Raw genomic sequence first — 19,882 nt, 5'->3', positions numbered from 1 at the left:
GACCTCCCTGGCTGTCCAGTGCTTAGGACTCCGCACTTCCACTGCAGGGGGCATGGGTTCCATCCCTGGTCAGGGAACTAAGATCCCACAAGCCGTGTGGCGTGGCCAAAACAAAACAAAAACAAAAAAAACCCAATTCGGGCTTCCCTGGTGGCGCAGTGGTTGAGAGTCTGCCTGCCGATACGGGGGGCGCGGGTTCATGCCCTGGTCCGGGAAGATCCCACATGCCGCGGAGCGGCTGGGCCCGTGAGCCATGGCCGCTGGGCCTGCGCGTCCGGAGCCTGTGCTCTGCGACGGGAGAGGCCACAGCAGTGAGAGGCCCGCGTACAGCAAAAAAAAAAAAAAAAAAAAAAACCAATTCATTTGAAGTCCTACTGTACACACGTGTCGGCTTCATCAGATAAGTAAGTAAAACAATTTTTCTCCTGGAGTAGGACTTGGCAAACTGCAGCCCGGGTCCAAATCCAGTTTGCTATCTGTTTCTATAAATATGGTATTAACTTGATACAGCCTGGTCTGTTCCTTTACATATAGTCTCTGGATGCTTTCGGTTATAATTTCAGAGTTGAGTAGTTGCAACAAAACCTGTGTAGCCTCAAAGCCTAACATATTTACCATCTGACCCTTTGCAAAAAACTTTCATACCTCCTGTCTTAGAGTGTAAACATATAACATTTTCCTATAGATAAAAATAAGTAATTGGAGAGGGCAGACAGCAGAAGCAAGAAGAACTACAATCCTGCAGCCTGTGGAAAAAAACCACATTCACAGAAATATAGACAAGATGAAAAGGCAGAGGGCTATGTACCAGATGAAGGAACAAGATAAAACCCCAGAAAAACAACTAAATGAAGTGGAGATAGGCAACCTTCCAGAAAAAGAATTCAGAATAATGATAGTGAAGAAAATCCAGGACCTCGGATAAAGAATGGAGGCAAAGATCGAGAAGATGCAAGAAATGTTTAACAATGACCTAGAAGAATTAAAGAACAAACAAACACAGATGAACAATACAATAACTGAAATGAAAACTACACTAGAAGGAATCAATAGCAGAATAACTGAGGCAGAAGAACAGAGAAGTGACCTGGAAGACAGAATGGTGGAATTCACTGCTGTGGAACAGAATAAAGAAAAAAGAATGAAAAGAAATGCAGACAGCCTAAGAGACCTCTGGGACAACATTAAACACAACAACATTCACATGATAGGGGTCCCAGAAGGAGAAGAGAGAGAAGAAGGACCCGAGAAAATATTCAAAGAGATTATAGTTGAAAAATTCCCTAACATGGGAAAGGAAATAGCCACCCAAGTCCAGGAAGCGCAGAGAGTCCCATACAGGATCAACCCAAGGAGAAACACGCAGAGACACACAGTAATCAAATTGGCAAAAATTAAGACAAAGAAAAATTATTGAAAGCAGCAAGGGAAAAATGACAAATAACATACAAGGCAACTCCCATAAGGTTAACCAGCTGATTTCTCAGCAGAAACTCTGCAAGCCAGAAGGGAGTGGCATGACATATTTAAAGTGATGAAATGGAAGAACCTACAACCAAGATTACTCTACCCAGCAAGGATTTCTTTCAGATTTGATGGAGAAATCAAAAGCTTTACAGACAAGCAAAAGCTAAGAGAATTCAGCACCACCAAACCAGCTTTACAACAAATGCTAAAGGAAGTTCTCTAAGTGGGAAACACAAGAGAAGAAAAGGACCTACCAAAACGAACACCAAACAATTAAGAAAATGGTAACAGGAACATACATATCAATAATTAGCTTAAACGTGAATGGATTGAATGCTCCAACCAAAAGACACAGGCTTCCTGAATAGACACAAAAACAAGACCCATATATATGCTGTCTACAAGAGACCTACTTCAGACCTAGGGACACATACAGACTGAAAGTGAGGGGATGGAAAAAGATATTCCATGCAAATGGAAACCAAAAGAAAGCTGGAGTAGCAATTCTCATATCAGACAAAAGAGACTTTAAAATAAAGACTATTACAAGAGACAAAGAAGGACACTACATAATGATCAACGGATCAATCCAAGAAGAAGATATAACAATTATAAATATATATGCACCCAACATAGGAGCACCTCAATACATAAGGCAAATGCTAACAGCCGTAAAAGGGGAAATCGACAGTAACACAACCATTTAACACCCCACTTACACCAATGGACAGATCATCCAAACAGAAAATTACTAAAGAAACACAAGCTTTAAATGACACAATAGACCAGATAGATTTAATTGATATTTATAGGACACTCCAACCAAAAACAGCAGATTACACTTTCTTCTCAAGTGCGCACAGAACATTCTCCAGGATAGATCACATCTTGGGTCACAAATCAAGCCTCAGTGAATTTAAGAAAATTGAAATCATATCAAGCATCTTTCCTGACCACAATGCTATGAGATTAGAAATCCATTACAGGGAAAAAAATGTAAAATAACACAAACACATGGAGGCTAAACAATACATTACTAAATAACCAAGAGATCACTGAAGAACTCAAAGAGGAAATCAGAAAATACCTAGAGACAAATGACAATGAAAACATGACGATCCAAAACCTATGGGATGCAGCAAAAGCAGTTCTAACAGGGAAGTTTATAGCAATACAGTCCTACGTCATGAAACAAGAAAAATCTCAAATACACAATCTAACCTTACACCTAAAGAAACTAGAGAAAGAAAAACAAACAAAACTCAAAGTTAGTAGGAGGAAAGAAATCATAAAGATCAGAGCAGAAATAAATGAAATAGAAACAAAGAAAACAATAGCAAAGATCAATAAAACTAAAAGCTGGTTCTTTGAGAAGATAAACAATATTGATAAACCATTAGCCAGATTCATCAAGAAAAAGAGGGAGAGGACTCAAATCAATAAAATTAGAAATGGAAAAGGAGAAGTTACAACAGACACCGCAGAAATACAAAGCATCGTAAGAGACTACTACAAGCAACTCTATGACAATAAAATGGACAACTTGGAAGAAATGGACACATTCTTAGAAAGGTATAAGCTTCCAAGACTGAACCAGGAAGAAACAGAAAATATGAACAGACCAATCACAAGTAATGAAATTGAAACTGTGATTAAAAATCTTCCAACAAACAAAAGTCCAGGACCAATTGGCTTCACAGGTGAATTCTATCAAACATTTAGAGAAGAGCTAACACCCATCCTTCTCAAACTCTTCCAAAAAATTGCAGAGGAAGGAACACTCCCAAACTCATTCTATGAGGCCACCATCACCCTGATACCAAAACCAGACAAAGATACTACAAAAAAAGAAAATTACAGACCAATATCACTGATGAATATAGACGCAAAAATCCTCAACAAAATACTAGCAAACAGAATCCAACAACACATTAAAAGGAACATACACCATGATCAAGTGCGATTTATCCCAGGGATGCAAGGATTCTTCAGTATACGCAAATCAATCAATGTGATACACCATATTAACAAATTGAAGAATAAAAACCATACGATCATCTCAATAGATGCAGATAAAGCTTTTGACAAAATTCAACACCGATTTATGATAAAAGCTCTCCAGAAAGTGGGCATAGAGGGAACCTGCCTCAACATAATAAAGGCCATATACAAAAAACCCACAGCAAACATCATTCTCAACAGTGAAAAAGTGAAAGCATTTCCTCTAAGATCAGGAACAAGACAAGGATGTCCACTCTCACCACTGTTATTCAACATAGTCTTGGAAGTCCTAGCCACGGCAATCAGAGAAGAAAAAGAAATAAAAGGAATCCACATCGGAAAAGAAGAAGTAAAACTGTCACTGTATGCAGATGACATGATACTATATATACAGAATCCTGAAGATGCCACCAGAAAGCTACTAGAGCTAATCAATGAATTTGGTAAAGTTGCAGGACACAAAATTAATGCACAGAAATCTCCTGCATTCCTATACACTAATGATGAAAAATCTGAAAGAGAAATTAAGGAAACACTCCCATTTACCACTTGCAGCAAAAAGAATAGAATGCCTAGGAATAAACCTACCCAGGGAGACAAAGGACCTGTATGCAGAAAACTATAAGACACTGCTGAAAGAAATTAAAGATGATACCAACAGATGGAGAGATATACCATGTTCTTGGGTTGGAAGAATCAATATTGTGAAAATGACTGTAGTACCCAAAGCAATCTACAGATTCAATGTAATCCCTATCAAATTTCCAATGGCATTTTTTACAGAACTAGAAGAAAAAATCTTAAAATATGTATGGAGACACAAAAGACCCCGAATAGTCAAAGCAGTCTTGAGGGAAGAAAACAGAGCTGGAGGAATCAGACTCCCTGACTTCAGACTATACTACAAAGCTACAGTAATCAAGACAATACGGTACTGGCACAAAAACAGAGATATAGATCAATGGAACAGGACAGAAAGCCCAGAGAGAAACCCATGCACCTATGGTTAACTAATCTATGACAAAGGAGGCAAGGATATACAATGGAGAAAAGACAGTCTCTTCAATAAGTGGTGCTGGGAAAACTGGACAGCGACATGTAAAAGAATGAAATTAGAACGCTACCTAACACCATACACAAAAATAAACTCAAAATGGATTAGAGGCCTAAATGTAAGACTGGACACTATAAAACTCTTAGAGGAAAACATAGGAAGAACACTCTTTGACATAAATCACAGCAAGGTATTTTTTTGATCCACCTCCTAGAGTAATGGAAATAAAAAGAGAAATAAACAAATGGGACCTACTGAAACTTAAACGCTTTTGCAAAGCAAAGGAAACTACAAACAAGATGAAAAGACAACTCTCAGAATGGGAGAAAAGATTTGCAAACGAATCAACAGACAAAGGATTAATCTCCAAAATATATAAACAGCTCATGCAGCTCAATATTAAAAAAACAAACAACCCAATCCAAAAATGGGCAGAAGACCTAAATAGGCATTTCTCCAAAGAAGACATACAGATGGCCAAGAGGCACATGAAAAGATGCCTAACATCACTAATTATTAGAGAAATGCAAATCAAAACTACAATGAGGTATCACCTCACACCAGTTATAATGGACATCATCAGAAAGTCTACAGACAACAAATGCTGGAGAGGGTGTGGAGAAAAGGGAACCCTCTTGCGCTGTTGATGGGAATGTAAATTGATACAGCCACTATGGAGAACAGTATGGAGGTTCCTTAAACAACTAAAAGTAGAACTACCATATGACCCAGCAATCCCACTACTGGGCATATACCCAGAGAAAACCATAATTCAAAAAGACACATGCACCCCAATGTTCACTGCAGCACTCTTTACAAGAGTCAGGTCCTGGAAGCAAACTAAATGCCCATCAACCGACGAACGGATAAAGATGTGGTACATATATACAATGGAATATTACTCAGCCATAAAAGGGAACGAGATTGGGTCATTTGTAGAGATGTGGATGAATCTAGAGACTGTCATACAGAGTGAAGTAAGTCAGAAAGAGAAAAACCAATATCGTATATTAACGCGTATTGTGGAACCTAGAAAAATGGTACAGATGAACCAGTTTGCAGGGCAGAAATTGAGACACAGATGTAGAGAACAAACCTATGGACACCAATGGGGGAAACAGGCGGAGGGGGGTGGTGGTGCTGTGATGCATTGGGCGATTGGGATTGACATATATACACTAATATGTATAAAATGGATAACTAATAAGAACCTGCTGTATAAAAAAATTAATAAAATTAAATTAAAAAAATAAAAGATTACTTTTAATGGTTAAAAAATAAGTTATTGGACAAAATAAAATGTTTTACAATGATTGTTTATATTGTAGTCGTGTGATAATGTATATTTATACTATATTTTTCTTTTAATACCAATAAACCAATTATAAAGATTAAAGTATTAATTACCAAGTTTTCTCTTTTAAAAAACTGATGTGGTCTACCAAAAATCTTAACAGAGGATGTGTTGATTATTAATTATTAACGTGTTGTTAAAATATCACTGTTTGACCGTCTCTCAAACTGGCCCTTTCCCAGAGTAACTTATTTTTCTCATATAGCTATTTTCAGTTTAATAACTGCATTATTGGTAAAAACACTTATGGAAGTTTACTGACCAAGAATTTTCCCTTTTGAAAGAAACAAAAAAGTCATATTTGTATGCTAAAGAGAAATATAAAGTAACAATTTCTTTCATTCCTTTAAAAATAATTACCTTAATGGAGAGTAAAGATGACATTTATGTGTCAACATAAGTAATAGCCTATTTTCAGTTTATTTCACATGCCTGGACTTTCCAATGTTCGGGGAAATTTTAAGAAAAGGGGCTACTTTTGTAGTTACATAAAATTGTATCATTCCCAGAAGCCTCATAAACTGAAAATGAAACCTTAATGATATCCTCAAAATGACCTCAAAATAGGAAAACGGTAAGTAATAAAACAGAGTGTAGAACGATGGTTGTCAAGGCAACCATAATCATAATTCCTTTGATCCTTAGTGAAGCGTCCACTGCAGTTCAATATAAGTTCATGTTTCCTTAGGAAGCTTATATAAATTCAAAGTCATTATTATCTACAGCAGTATCATTCTAATCAAGCAGGTGATGACAGGGATGTAAAACAGGAACTGAAACACCCATGGCATTCACGTTATGGAAGAAAGATGGGAAAACTGCACTTGCTAGCCTAGGCAATGGCCAAGAGAACATTTCTTTCCATTCAACACACATTTGTGGTACTATGCCAGCTACTGCCATGTATGGAAATGTGAGTCCCATACGTAGATGATGGAATAAACACAGATCAAATGAGCTACAATCCCCTTGTAGATCCCCATAGCCTTAGAGAGCCATGACAAACTACAGAATGGCTGGTATGCACAACCACAGATTCCCATTTGAAGAGCTTTTCCCTAAAGGTGAGTATTTACGACCATCAGTTTGCCTTCATAGTGAAGAGAAGAAAGTCTTTTCCATACAATTTTGAGGAAGCTATTACTACTCATTGTATCTCATTTGATGCTGTCTTTAGGACGGAAGAGGATGTTGTTTATCCCAGGAGATGGTCAATATCTGAGAGGCTGGGCAGCCAGAGGTGGCCTCGATGGACCCTAAACAACCTCTGCTCATATTTTCCAACTCAGACACTCCCCAGTCTGAAAGTTTGTAAAGATGGCTGGATGTTTAAGGTCTAAATGCATTTTCCCATGGAAACGACATACATAGTCGTTGTGGTTCCCAGGCCAGCTGATATGGTCTCATTTAACCCATAACACACTAGAAATGCAGAGTGGGAAATATTAATATAAATGGGAACACCATTCTTCTCAGACCCTGGAAAAGAGAGAAGATTGTCCATCATGGTATACAGGAATGAACACTGGGTTGGGGACAGAGGTCCCGGTATGTGCCTCTAGGTCAGAGACCGTGTCCCGTGAGTACTGCTGATTCTCCTGGATCCATCTCAGCAGCCTGACCCACCAGAAAAACTCCATCCACAACTTGTTGGATAAATGAAATAATGAGCACCTCGCCGTGTGATTCTGGGCTAGTCGTTTCAGCATTTTGAGATTTGGTTTCCTTCCCTATAAATTAGATGTTTGGGAAGAGTAGCCCAGGGACTATGCTTGTCTTGTTCTCTATTCATATCCCCCTAAGATTCATGGGCAACTCATTTTAACCCTGTTTTTTGTGTGGGGGGGGGGGATACTACAGGGATAACAATAGTTTCCACAAGAGGCAGATGGGAAGATGTATCACAAGGATGGAGACAGAGTTAGGATAAGCATTTCACCACAGGTGGAGCTTAGAGTATCATGGTTTTAGAAAGGAAACTGCTGAAGAAATAGACACCTACCAGCATTTTTTACTGAACCAATAATGCAATAACAAACACTCCCCAAATACACCCTCGCGGCAAAGTCCTTTTTGAATAACTCCCACCCATCTTTTGGGTGTCTCCTTTCCTTGATCTTTTTCTTTATTTCTTAATTTTTTGTTTCTAGGACATTTATCACCATCTCACTTACTTTATCTTCTGCTATTTACTGGCTATCTCCTGACACAGTAGGATAAAGTAACAGCAGGGCAGGGCTGCATCTGCTTTGCTCAGAGCAGTGTCTCCAAAACCTAGAATAGTGTCTGCTCATAGTAGACATTCGATAAATAGTTATTGAATGAATAAATGAATAAACAGATGAATCACTGAATGAGAGAAAGGACTGTCCTCTTCTTTAAATCTAAATAAAGGACTTAGACATTTCAAAGTATGTATTTTCCAAAGAAGAAAAGGAGGTATTAATTGAAGACAAATTTTGGAATATTATTGAATCTAGTAGGAGAGGAATAATCATTTTTGTCAGAAAAACTAAGGTAAGGAGACCCAATACCCCAGACTACTACCCATTGAATTCAGTAACCCAGTGGTTGCTTAAAGATGCTCTTGACATAACCCCTATACAGGGATACCTCAGACACACTGTGGATGTGGTTCCGGACCACCGCAATGAAACAAATATTGCAATAAAGTGAGTCACACGAAGTTTTTGGTTTCCCAGGACATATAAATGTTATGTTGACACTATATAATGCAGTCTATTAAGTGAGCAATAGCATTATGTCTAAAAATGTACCTATCTTTATTAAAATATTGCTAAAAAGTGCTAACCATCACTTGAGCCTTCAGCAGGTCATAGTAGTAACATCAAAGCTCACCGATCACAGACCACCATCACAAATACAATAATAATGAAAACGTTTGAAATATTGTGAGAATTACCGAAATGCGACACAGAGACACAAAGTGAGCAAATGGTTTTGGAAAAATGGTGCAGATAGACTTGCTCGACGCAGGGTTGCCAGAACTTCAGTTTGTAAAAAATGCATTATCTGTGAAGTGTGCTAGAATGAGGCACAATAAGATGCGTTATGCCTGTAAACATGTATAACAAAGGAATGCTGCTTGGATTTTAGGCTATACTGAGGCCTGGGAGCCAACCTGGTACAGTGGAAGACAGCTCAAGCCAGGAGACGCCAGACCTTCAGAATCAGGGGGTGTGCATTTGAATTCGTGCTCTGCCTCCTAATGCCTATTGACTTTGCGCAGTTAGAGAACCTCCCACGTTTCAGTTTTGTCATTTTAAAAACTGGAATATGATCCATGCCTTGCAAAACTGTTGTGAGGGTGAAATGAAAAGATGTAAGTAAACCCAGGAAATAGAGGGCCTTTAACAGGTGACAGACACTCTCACTGTTGCTTGCCATCACACTCCCAGCTCTGCCCTCACTAGCAGCAGCCTTATTCAAGTCCCCAAATCCCTCTGGTCTCCAGTTCCCTTTCCTACAAAATGAACAATTGGGTTAGAATGATTCCAAATAGACCTGCCACTCTGAAAACTCTGTGCACTCAATTTTACTTCCCCAAGTATGTAATTATGGGGCTGGGTGAAACAGACATTTTAGAGATAATCTAGATTGATCTAGAGAGGCTTATTAAGTATTATGAATTGTCTGTGTTGTAATTCTATACTCATAACCTTAAAGTATAATTTTTCCTTAAAAAACCCTCTGGAAGAAAAGTTTTCCTTGTCTCAGCAATTCCAACTCCAGATAGCTTTCCAATGTTTGGGAGGGGCTGAAGGGGCCCAAAATTATAAAGATGAATGTAATTGGGTGCTGAAATCTTCCTTTTGCATTTAGGACTGTGTCTTGAAACAGAATCCTAGAAAAGAGAAGCGTGGTTCAGAAACACCAAGGGACCTCCGAAGAATCCGGCAGGGTTTCATATACGTTTCAGTTGATTTACACCGTCAATTTGTTACTCATTTGCAAGTTCCCACATTTACAATGCCCCAAACAGGATGAATTTGACAACGTGTGAATCATAAAAAAGGAAGAAAATCAAGTTACTAAACAAATTATTTTCCCTTTGGGTCACAGGCACCTCATAAGATAACTTTGATGACGTACCTACATCACAGAGATATTTACTCAGGATGAGCAGGAAAGAATTCACTTGCTGCCATCTAGCCTTTAAAAATCCTTAAAAACTTTTTATATATTCAAAGAGCTCCCAGGGGAGAAAAACCTTAAAAGATTTAGGTCTATAACTTCTGCTTTAAAAAATGGCCTGAAATAGTTCCAAATACACTAGTGAAAAAGAACTCTCTTGAGTACAAACACAATTTTTGATATCTTAAAGCATATATTGGTTTGAACAACACACCTCTGGGTCATTTTCAAATTACGTAACTTTGGTCAAATTCAAATCACACACACACACACACACACACACACACACACACGCACGCGTGCGCGCGCGCCACACTGCCCCACCCACTTCTCTCATTTCCTCCTAATAACAACCAGAAAACGGAATGTTTTACTGCAACCATACACACCCTTTCCATTTGCATAAAAATAATGCCTTTAACCCATTAAAGAAGCACGAGAACATAATCAGGGCTGAAATTAGTCAAAATGAAGAAAAAGTTTTTAAAGCAAAAATAAACCTTCAATTCTAATGTAATTTTACCTGGATAAACAGCTACTATGTTAAAATAAACATCTGTATCACACAAGCAAATACAGGTGACCGAGAAACGCCCAACTTACAAATATCCTGTACATGGGAACAGCCAAGCCGAGCGAGCCGACGAGGACCAGGGCAGGCTCTCCCCAGCTTGAAGGTGGGAGAAGAATTCCCTTAGGGTTCACCTTAGTCTCTTCCTGCTGGACACGGACGGTGGTGGTGATCAAAGAAGGGGGAAATGGGTAGCCGTGATTCTCATGCCACCACAGTACTCCCTTCCCACCATGCTCACCAAGGAATCCATTTCCTATAAATGTTACAGAGAGTGCCTCGGTTCCCAGGCCGGTCCATCAGAAGTCCGCTGGACCCAAAGTGCAGCTGGAACTGTGCTATTAATACTAGGCTGACTTCCCATTTGGAAACCAACTCCAGCCCTGACAGTGCTCGTCAGCTCCGTTATGGTTAAATGGATTTGTAGGCGGTCCTGGGAGCCTGCCAGTTAGAACATCCTTTCTGTGGGAAAATTCCTGCCGAGGCCCAAACAACTCACTGACAAACACAGTTGTAGACCACACGTTGGGAGACCCTTAGGCACTGACAAATCACTCCTCATCTTCTCCTTCTGGAAATGCCTGGGTGATCATTATAGTAAACCCTTGCACAAATAAACATGCGGCAGGTCAAACACTCAGCACATGACCTGCTCCACAGTAACGAATGGGTATTTTTGCTGTCATCATTCATATGACAACAGATCTACCCCTTCCCTGACACACACACACACACACACACACATATACGTCCATACAGACACATTACATACATGCACACGTACACACACTCCACCATACAAATATGTTTTCATCTATACAGAAATGTCTTTGTCTTTTCTTGGGGAAAAGATGAACCATAATCAAGGCTTGAGCTCTGTACTCTAAATGTTGTTCTTTTGCTCTGGGGATTGATTTGTACTTGGTCATCCATATTCTCAACTGGCTCTCCCAAGCCCAAAAGATAACTGGGGGACAAACAGTCAACATATGGAGATGCTCAGCCATGGGACAGAAAGTGAAAGAATCGTAATCAAGATTAGACCTGGGACCTAAGTAACATCACGCTCAAATCAACTGAGAAACTCACTATTGCACAGTAGTCCTCTTAAATGAGTGAAACTTACTCGTGCAAAGGATACTGCTCTCACCAATGGCAAAGAGAATTTGGTACAAGTTGATGAATTACAATTTCAAAGAGTTCCCCCCCACACACAGAGCTAACAGGACAACAGATGAGACGTTGGATGATTACACTAGCTGATTGTAATCTGCTAGGAAACGAAGGATATTCACAGCCTACGTGCCTTAAAAACACACACGGTTAACCAGTCCAAATGAAGCAATGGTTATGCTGAAGCAGGTACATCCTGTATACCCTCAGTTTACGGAGCAAAGGAAGCCAAGGCCTCTATTATTTACATAAAGACAGCACAGGAACCACTGGAGACCAGAGTAGTATATGAAAGAGCAGAGGGTCTTCCAAATCTGGTATCTTCTTAAGTCACTTGATCAGGGTCGTTAATTAAAGGGCAAGGGCAGACAAGGACCAAGCTCACTATAGCGACTTGTCTTCCAGGGAGGTGACCAGAAGAGAGATTTCAGCACACCTGAATAAGCTCCCTTAATTCTCCAGTGGAGAGCCATAAACGACACTTCAGCTTTGGTGTTAGAGCTTTCTTACTTAACCATCCAAAGGATAAAACATTCTAGCACCCATGGAGAATCTGAAACGAAGTAAGAGCAGATTTAGGTTTATTTCTTAAAAGAAATGCCTGAGAATTGGCATATAAAATTTCAAGTTGGCATATAAAATATCAATATATCAATCCATATGTAGGGACTTCCCTGGTGGTGCAGTGGTTAAGAATCCGCCTGCCAATGCAGGGGACACAGGTTCGATCCCTGGTCCGGGAAGATCCCACATGCCGTGGAGCGACTAAGCCCGTGCGCCACAACTAGAGAAAGCCCATGCACAGCAACAAAGACCTAACGCAGCCAAAAATAAATAAATAAATAAGTTCATTCAAAAAATACACATGTATACTTTATACTACGTATACATACTCCGTTTACCCAGATTGATGTATATATACTGTGTGTATGTATACAGACTATTTTTTTTCATATAGTGTGGATCTTAACCCACTTGAAAAATGCCTTCAAAGTGTATTAACGAGTTCAAGCATACTCAGTTCCACATCCACCTGTGGGTAGCTAATTATTGATAGAAATTACTGCCTCACTAACTAACATGTTTCCAAACTGAAGGTAAGTTACAAGTATGCACATCTGCTTCGGTTGTGAAAAGCACGATCCTTTGCACCACTGCACAGATTTCAACAAAAATATGCCCTCCAGGGTAGCCACAGCTCCTTGGGCTATTCAGTCTGATCAATACACAGAGGTAAGCCCCCCCCAAAAAAGCGTTCTCTTAAGGCACTTGGAAAGACGTCAAGAAAGAATTTCCCCATCCAAGTTAGGTTAACCTGCACGGTGCAGTGGAGACAGAAGAAGGTATTAATTCCACACAGTGCTTTCTCCCAGGCAAAAGTATTTTAAAGTAAAAACAATGGGGAAAAAGGTTCTAATTTCAAGTCACTCTGAGAACTAAACTTCTTTTCAGGGAATTTACCCATCTTGACCAGTGCTTAGAAGTCTTTAGTGTTGATGTATTTGCTGGGGTGTCCTCGTTTGACCAGAAGCAATCTGTCTCACGCAACAGTAATGCTTACACTATACTAAAAAAAAAAAAAAAAAGGATGGCAGATGTGTCAACCTGGGCTAAGCTGTCCCAAGGGCCACACCTATTTCTTGATAGTTGATCATACCCAGTGTAGGATGAGTTTGAATATGTGGCAAGTGGCCCCCTCACCCCACATTTCCAGCCCCTCTTCCCCAATTGTTCCACTTCCTTTCAGCACTTTCTGGTCACCCTCCTTGACCTCATCATCGAGGAGGGTGTGCCCATAAAGTGGCGCACCCTCTCCAATGAAGGGCCTAGGATTTCTAACGAGACAATCGTCTTTTGTGGCTGCATCAGGTAAACTTCTCATGCAAAGAGATGCTCAGAATACCTGAAAGGACAGAGCACCTACCATTTTATTATTGTTGTCAAGGTAACAAAACAGGTTGTATCTGTGGTGCCGACTGGCTAATACATGGCTATATATATGGGAGAATTTGGTCTTTCATAAAAGCTGATAGTGGTAATGCTGGAGCGGTAGGTAACCTTTACCATCTCACACTTCTTTAGTGGCTTCCGTTATCTACCAAAGAGAATCTAATAGTGGTGAATGTCCATACTGGTTAGGGTCAGTCTACAACACCTAGCCCACAAGATTGTTGTGATGATTAAATAAGATAATAACTGTAAAGTGTTTAAGATAGAGCCTGGCATCTAGAAAGAGCCACCACTACCTCCACCACCATCATCATCATCATCATCATCATCATCACTATCATTATAACCATCATCACCATCATTATCACCACCACCACCACCATCACTATCATCAGGACCTCCACCACCACCACCATCACTATCATCAGGACCTCCACCACCACCACCATCATCATCATCGTTTCTTGTGAAATGATGACTATTAATTACAGAATTTTAGTTAAGAAAGGAATGTGCTCTATGGTACAGTGAACGCAAAGGTAAACACAGTAATATATAGTCCTTTTATATAGAGGGAGGCCCCAATAGTGTATCAGCCTCAATATGTTTGCCCCACAGACCATCAACACACTTTTCTCCCGTTACCATGGAGCCTGACCCCAAAAGGTTTAGGTAAACGACCAATTTCAGTGAAGTAATGGACAAATTTTTCTGGAAACTTACCAGATATAAAATGTAGCAGAAATGGTTATACATTCACATAGACTTAAGAACTATGACTATCAGGTACTAATTAATAAAGAGGGCAAAGCTACAATGGCAGGCACTTGGTCCCACCTGTCTCAACATCTTCATCATAAACTTACATAAAGGTATAAGTCATGCTTATCAAATTTGTAGGTGACACTAAGCTAGGAAGAGCAGACAATAGGAGAGAGAATTAGAGTTTTAAAGTATAGTTTAAACTTACATATAATAATTTAATTAGATCAAAAGTTTAGAATGAGACTAAAATCAAAAGATTCAAAAAATTAGAGAGGTTTGCTTTTAAATTGTAACAAAATGAATGTGAGATAGAGAAGCAATTTGAGGAAGAGGTAGAGCTCCGAGACAGTCCACTAAGCTCAAATGAAGTCTGACAAAAGTGCTAAACGAGGTAATGGAAACTTGGGCAGCATGAAGAGAACTTTTGAATCCAGCTTGATAAACATGATAATGCAGGGGACTCCACCCAGGTCAAAGCACCCCTGGAGTATCAGACTCTGTTCTGGAGGCCACACCTTTGAAAGATATTGACCCATCCAGCAAGCCCTGAAGGGGGCAGTGTGGATGGGGAAGGGAAGGTGCTGGATATATCATCATTTAATAAACCATTGAAGTCCACAAGAGGAATCGAGGCTGTTTAGTCTGGAGCGGCAGAGACTGTGGGGTATGAGAAATGCTGACATAAAATATGTGAGCGGCCACCAGGTGGATTCGGTAGTAGATCTGGCCTATCTGTCAACAGAGCAGATTTGAAATGACTGAATGGGAATTCCAGGGAGTAGGCCTGGGCCTCTCCCAAGGAGACTCTTTCTAAAGAAAACATTTACCCAAGGATAAGTGACTTAGGGGGAAGAGGACTCAGTCACACTCAGAGGTTCATGCAGATAACCATTTGGTCATCCATTCCCAACATGGAGAAAAAGGACTCCTGCTTTGGGTGAGAGGCCAAATACAGGACCTCTGAGGTCCCACCGCTGTGATTCAATTCTCCTACATCGTTTCAGTGAAATAGATGAAGAAGAAGCAGGGGTTCATTAAGGGATAAGGGGAGGCTTAGAAATGAGAGAGACGTTTATTGATGGCTTTGCGTGGCTGAGGTGTGTAGCAGGGTGGTGTAGTCTCCATGATAAATGGATTCATGGTAATTAATAAGGGCCTGAGTAAACTTCAGAATTTTGTTTAAGGCTGGTCCTTTGCTGGAGACAGCTGAGTGGAAGGCAGTTCTGCCAGCACCCTAGGGGCTAATCCATGCCCTCTGAAGAATGGAATGACCCCTTATGTTTTTCCACGTTCCCCACAACACTTTAGGTACTAGGTACATGGCAGGTGCTCACCAACCACTTGCTACTCGGTTAACTTTCCACTTTTTCTCCAAGGGATTCAGGTTAAAGAACGAGGAATAATTAGCTAACAGTGGAAACTCTAGTTTGGCAAAGCAGCTGTTTGCTTGACTGCTCTCACTAGGGTACATGACTCTAACCTGATTGGAAGTATTTTGACGTCAGAATGATAAAAATGGTTTTGGCTGTTTTGTGGCAAAATAACATAGTGTCAATATGGGGTTTTTTTCTTAAATACTTTCATCACTGCTGATTTTTTTTGTCTTTTGAAAAACATTGTTATACTTTTCTATGTCTGGTGGGACATTAATGAATTTTGTTAGACTGTGCTTCAATACTGTAATGATTTAATATAATTATTTGATATAATATTCTAAGATATATAGCATATATATTTTAATATGTGCACAGTTTGATACCTAATAAAACTTTCTAGAAGATTTACATCCATCTAATCACTAGATAGTTAAATTATACCAAAACAAATTGAGAATTTATCACATAATTAAATAACATAAAATATTCACGTTGCCTTGACCCAGAAATGAGGAAAATGATGCTACAGCGTTGCAAGTGTAAAACATTATTGCAGGGCATATTTGCTAGAGGGAGTATATCTTCAACTCTCCGCAGTGCATCTTCGTTGCTATGTTGGTAATGCCCTTAGTACTGAGACTGTGCCTCTAATGAACTTGTTTTCACCTTTTTTTGCTGGGGAATTTCATCACAGCTATATTACCTGCCAGTAGATGATAGTTCAACTGAGAATGCCACCACTTTCCCTCCTGCCGTCTGAGTATTTCACTGTGGATTTTAACTGCAATGGTGGTGTGCTTATGACCCACCCCCAAACTGCACTGAATTGGGAAGTCATTTTCTTTTAGTAACCTTTTATAATTAAAATCAAAATGACAGATACATCCACAATGCATCATTCTTTACAGACATTAGTTCATCATTGGACGTAATCACTCCCAGAGCACTGGGGATGGATGAAATCCAAGGGGCTCTGATTCACAGGATTCCTGGCTTTTCTCCCATTCAGTCGGTGGGAAATTCTCTTTTCAAGTTAGATGAGGGATAGAGTTAAAGAAATCTGCACCCTACACTCTCACGATTTGGCTCATGTCTTTATGGTTTCCAAATCTGATGTGTCTTTTGGTTAGTTTATCAGACTTCTAATTCTATCCATTGCATTCAAATGGCTGTAGTATTTTTTCTCCTTTCTTCTCCCAAAGTTGTAGCATTTTCAGATATGGGGTCTCTCTGGCTAGCTGCACAGGACTGCCTGAATGACACACAGCATCTCTCCACTGTGCTAAGAAGTCACTTAAAGCCCAGGGATTACACTGGGCATCCTACAAGTCATGACCAGCAGTGACCTAGGGACACAGTGATTTTCTTAATAAATATCTGCTATGTGGACAGAGGAGCTAGAAATGCCAACCAGGTCTGCTTTTTCTCAAACCTGCGTCTTTACTATGACTTTTTAAAAAACTGAGATAGGGCTTCCCTGGTGGCGCAGTGGTTGGGAGTCCGCCTGCCGATGCAGGGAACGCGGGTTCGTGCCCCGGTCTGGGAAGATCCCACATGCCGCGGAGCGGCTGGGCCCGTGAGCCATGGCCGCTGAGCCTGCGCGTCCGGAGCCTGTGCTCCGCAACGGGAGAGACCACAACAGTGAGAGGCCCGCGTACCGCAAAAATAAATAAATAAATAATAATAAAAAAGTGAGATAATTCACATACCATAAAATTCACCAAAGTGTGCAATCTAATGGGTTTTAGTATATTTGTAGACTTGTGCAACCATCACCACAATCAATTTTAGAATATTTTCATCACCCCGAAAAGAAACCCACACCCAATAACACTTACTCCCCATTCTGATCTCCCCCAGCCCCTGGCAACCACGGATTTGCTTGCTTTCTCCATGGACTTGCCTATTCTAGGTATTTCATATAAATGCAATCATACAGTGCGGGGCTTTTGTGTCTGCATTCTATGCTTAGCATAATGTTTTCAAGTTTCATCCATGTTGTAGCATTGATCATTCCTTTTTGTGGCTGAATAATATTCTATTATATGCATATATCACATTCGCTTATCTGTTCATCAGTTGATGGACATTTGGATCCTTTCCTCTTTTTGGCTATTATAAATAATGCTGCTATGAACATTCATATACGTGTTTCTGTACGGACATAGGTTTTTATTTCTCTTAGGAAGACATCCAGGAGTGGAATTCCTAGGTCATATGATAACTCTCTTCTTAACTATATCTTAATTGTTTTCCTCAGATAGCCATGAATGATGTCAATTCTTCTGTAAATTCTCCTACAATTTAGCAACTCTATTGCCTTTTTATAAGAGAAAAATCAGTTTTGGATATTTCATTCTATTTTATCATCATAAAGGTCACTCATTCATGTCTAGCAACAGTTTAATGCAAAGTCCTGCAGAAAGTCAAAATTAAATCCTAGGTATTTATCTTCCTAAAAATAAATTCATCTTAATTTAGAAAAATTCTGTATATAACAGAATGGGTAAATTCTCCATTGATTAATAATACAAATGGACCAATCTGAATTAGTGACGTGAGAAAAAACTTTTTATATGCAACCTTGCTTTAAAATATTCAGGAACACATAATCACTCAGAATAAAAGAAGAAGAAACAATTGGAAAGTAAGAGGGACTTTTTATAATTAACAAATTAATTCTGTAAATGTCTCTTAAAGGAAGGTTAAAGGTAACCAAACGGTCTTGCTCATAAGTACTGTCAATATAACCTCCAAATCTCATTTAACCTTTATTAATAAAAGGCTTGTTCAAAATGTGTATCAGTACCAAACCTCCTGTCACCATATTTCAGTGCATTCAAAATTCCTACCCACCTTAGCATAAGCAGTATTCAACACTGCAACTGTGCCCTGTATTGCTTCACACTTTAAAAAAATATTCCTTCCCCTGTCTTCTAAGAAGATGCTCTCCAAGGATATTACAGACTTCAGATTTGCCCTCTTTCTCCTGCCTCCTTCAACATCAGTGAAATCATTTTGTAAAAGCCATTTTGTAAAATGGGATCGAAGAGCATTAGCAGTTTATCAATCAGTCACACAGATAAAATTTGCCTTTGAATCTTATACAAATACCATCCACAAACACAAAATGTTTTTTCCACCTTTTTAGTTGACCAAGAGAAATATACAAATACATTGCCTCTGATACTTCACTTTAAAGGCCCTCTTAAAGCAAGAGGAAAAAAACATATAAAATAAAGTTGAGGTGCAAGATTTTCGAGCAGTGTCATTCCTCCTGGCTTTGATGTTTTGAGATGGCGGCTGAGTTCCCCAAATTGCTAACGAGGCTATCGCCCTTACAACCCAAGTGCTACGCCTTATCCCCACATGGCTGTTAAGTATGTTAAGGGAAGTGAAACTTCTAGGGTCAGCAGCAGGAGGGTGTTGACAAGGAAAGCCACATGCATGGTGCAATGTGGGTTATTTTTCAAACTGGCTCCAAACTTTAAAAAGCCCACAAACACACATTAGGGTTGCCTTCCTTCCACCACTCAAAACAATCCCACTACTGGGCATATACCCTGAGAAAACCATAATTCAAAAAGAGTCATGTACCAAAATGTTCACTGCAGCTCTATTTACAGTAGCCCGGAGATGGAAGCAACCTAAGTGTCCATCATCGGATGAATGGATAAAGAAGATGTGGCACATATATACAATGGTATATTACTCAGCCATAAAAAGAAACGAAATTGAGTTATTGGTAGTGAGGTGGATGGACCTAGAGTCTCTCATACAGAGTGAAGTAAGTCAGAAAGAGAAAAACAAATACCATATGGAAGAACACATATATATGGAATCTAAGAAAAAAAACGGTCATGAAGAACCTAGGAGTAAGACGGGAATAAAGACACAGACCTACTAGAGAATGGACTTGAGGATATGGGGAGGGGGAAGGGTAAGCTGTGACAAAGCAAGAGAGAGGCATGGACATATATACACTACCAAACGTAAGGTAGATAGCTAGTGGGAAG

At 39.6% G+C, this 19,882-nt stretch overlaps 1 protein-coding gene across 9 annotated transcripts in view; it reads right to left on the bottom strand.

Annotated features, from left to right (window-relative positions):
* ARHGAP6 (Rho GTPase activating protein 6) overlaps positions 1–19,882 on the bottom strand; it is a 485,744-nt gene that overhangs the window by 187,106 nt on the left and 278,756 nt on the right. The window contains exon 1 of one of the 9 annotated variants that reach the window (XM_060292328.2): positions 10,844–10,862. The exons of 7 other annotated variants lie outside the window; for them this stretch is intronic. In XM_060292328.2, the coding sequence (XP_060148311.1) occupies positions 10,844–10,855 (12 nt within the window). In that variant the 5' untranslated portion in view covers positions 10,856–10,862. Of the gene's footprint in view, positions 1–10,634; positions 10,813–10,843; positions 10,863–19,882 lie in introns of those variants that run through there. One more of the 9 variants, XM_060292327.2, reaches the window with a different exon arrangement.

Source organism: Globicephala melas, chromosome X (genome assembly GCF_963455315.2).
Source record: "Globicephala melas chromosome X, mGloMel1.2, whole genome shotgun sequence".
Lineage (NCBI taxonomy): Eukaryota > Metazoa > Chordata > Mammalia > Artiodactyla > Delphinidae > Globicephala > Globicephala melas.
Note: the sequence above shows the minus strand (reverse complement) of the source record. Positions and strands in the feature narration are given on the sequence as shown.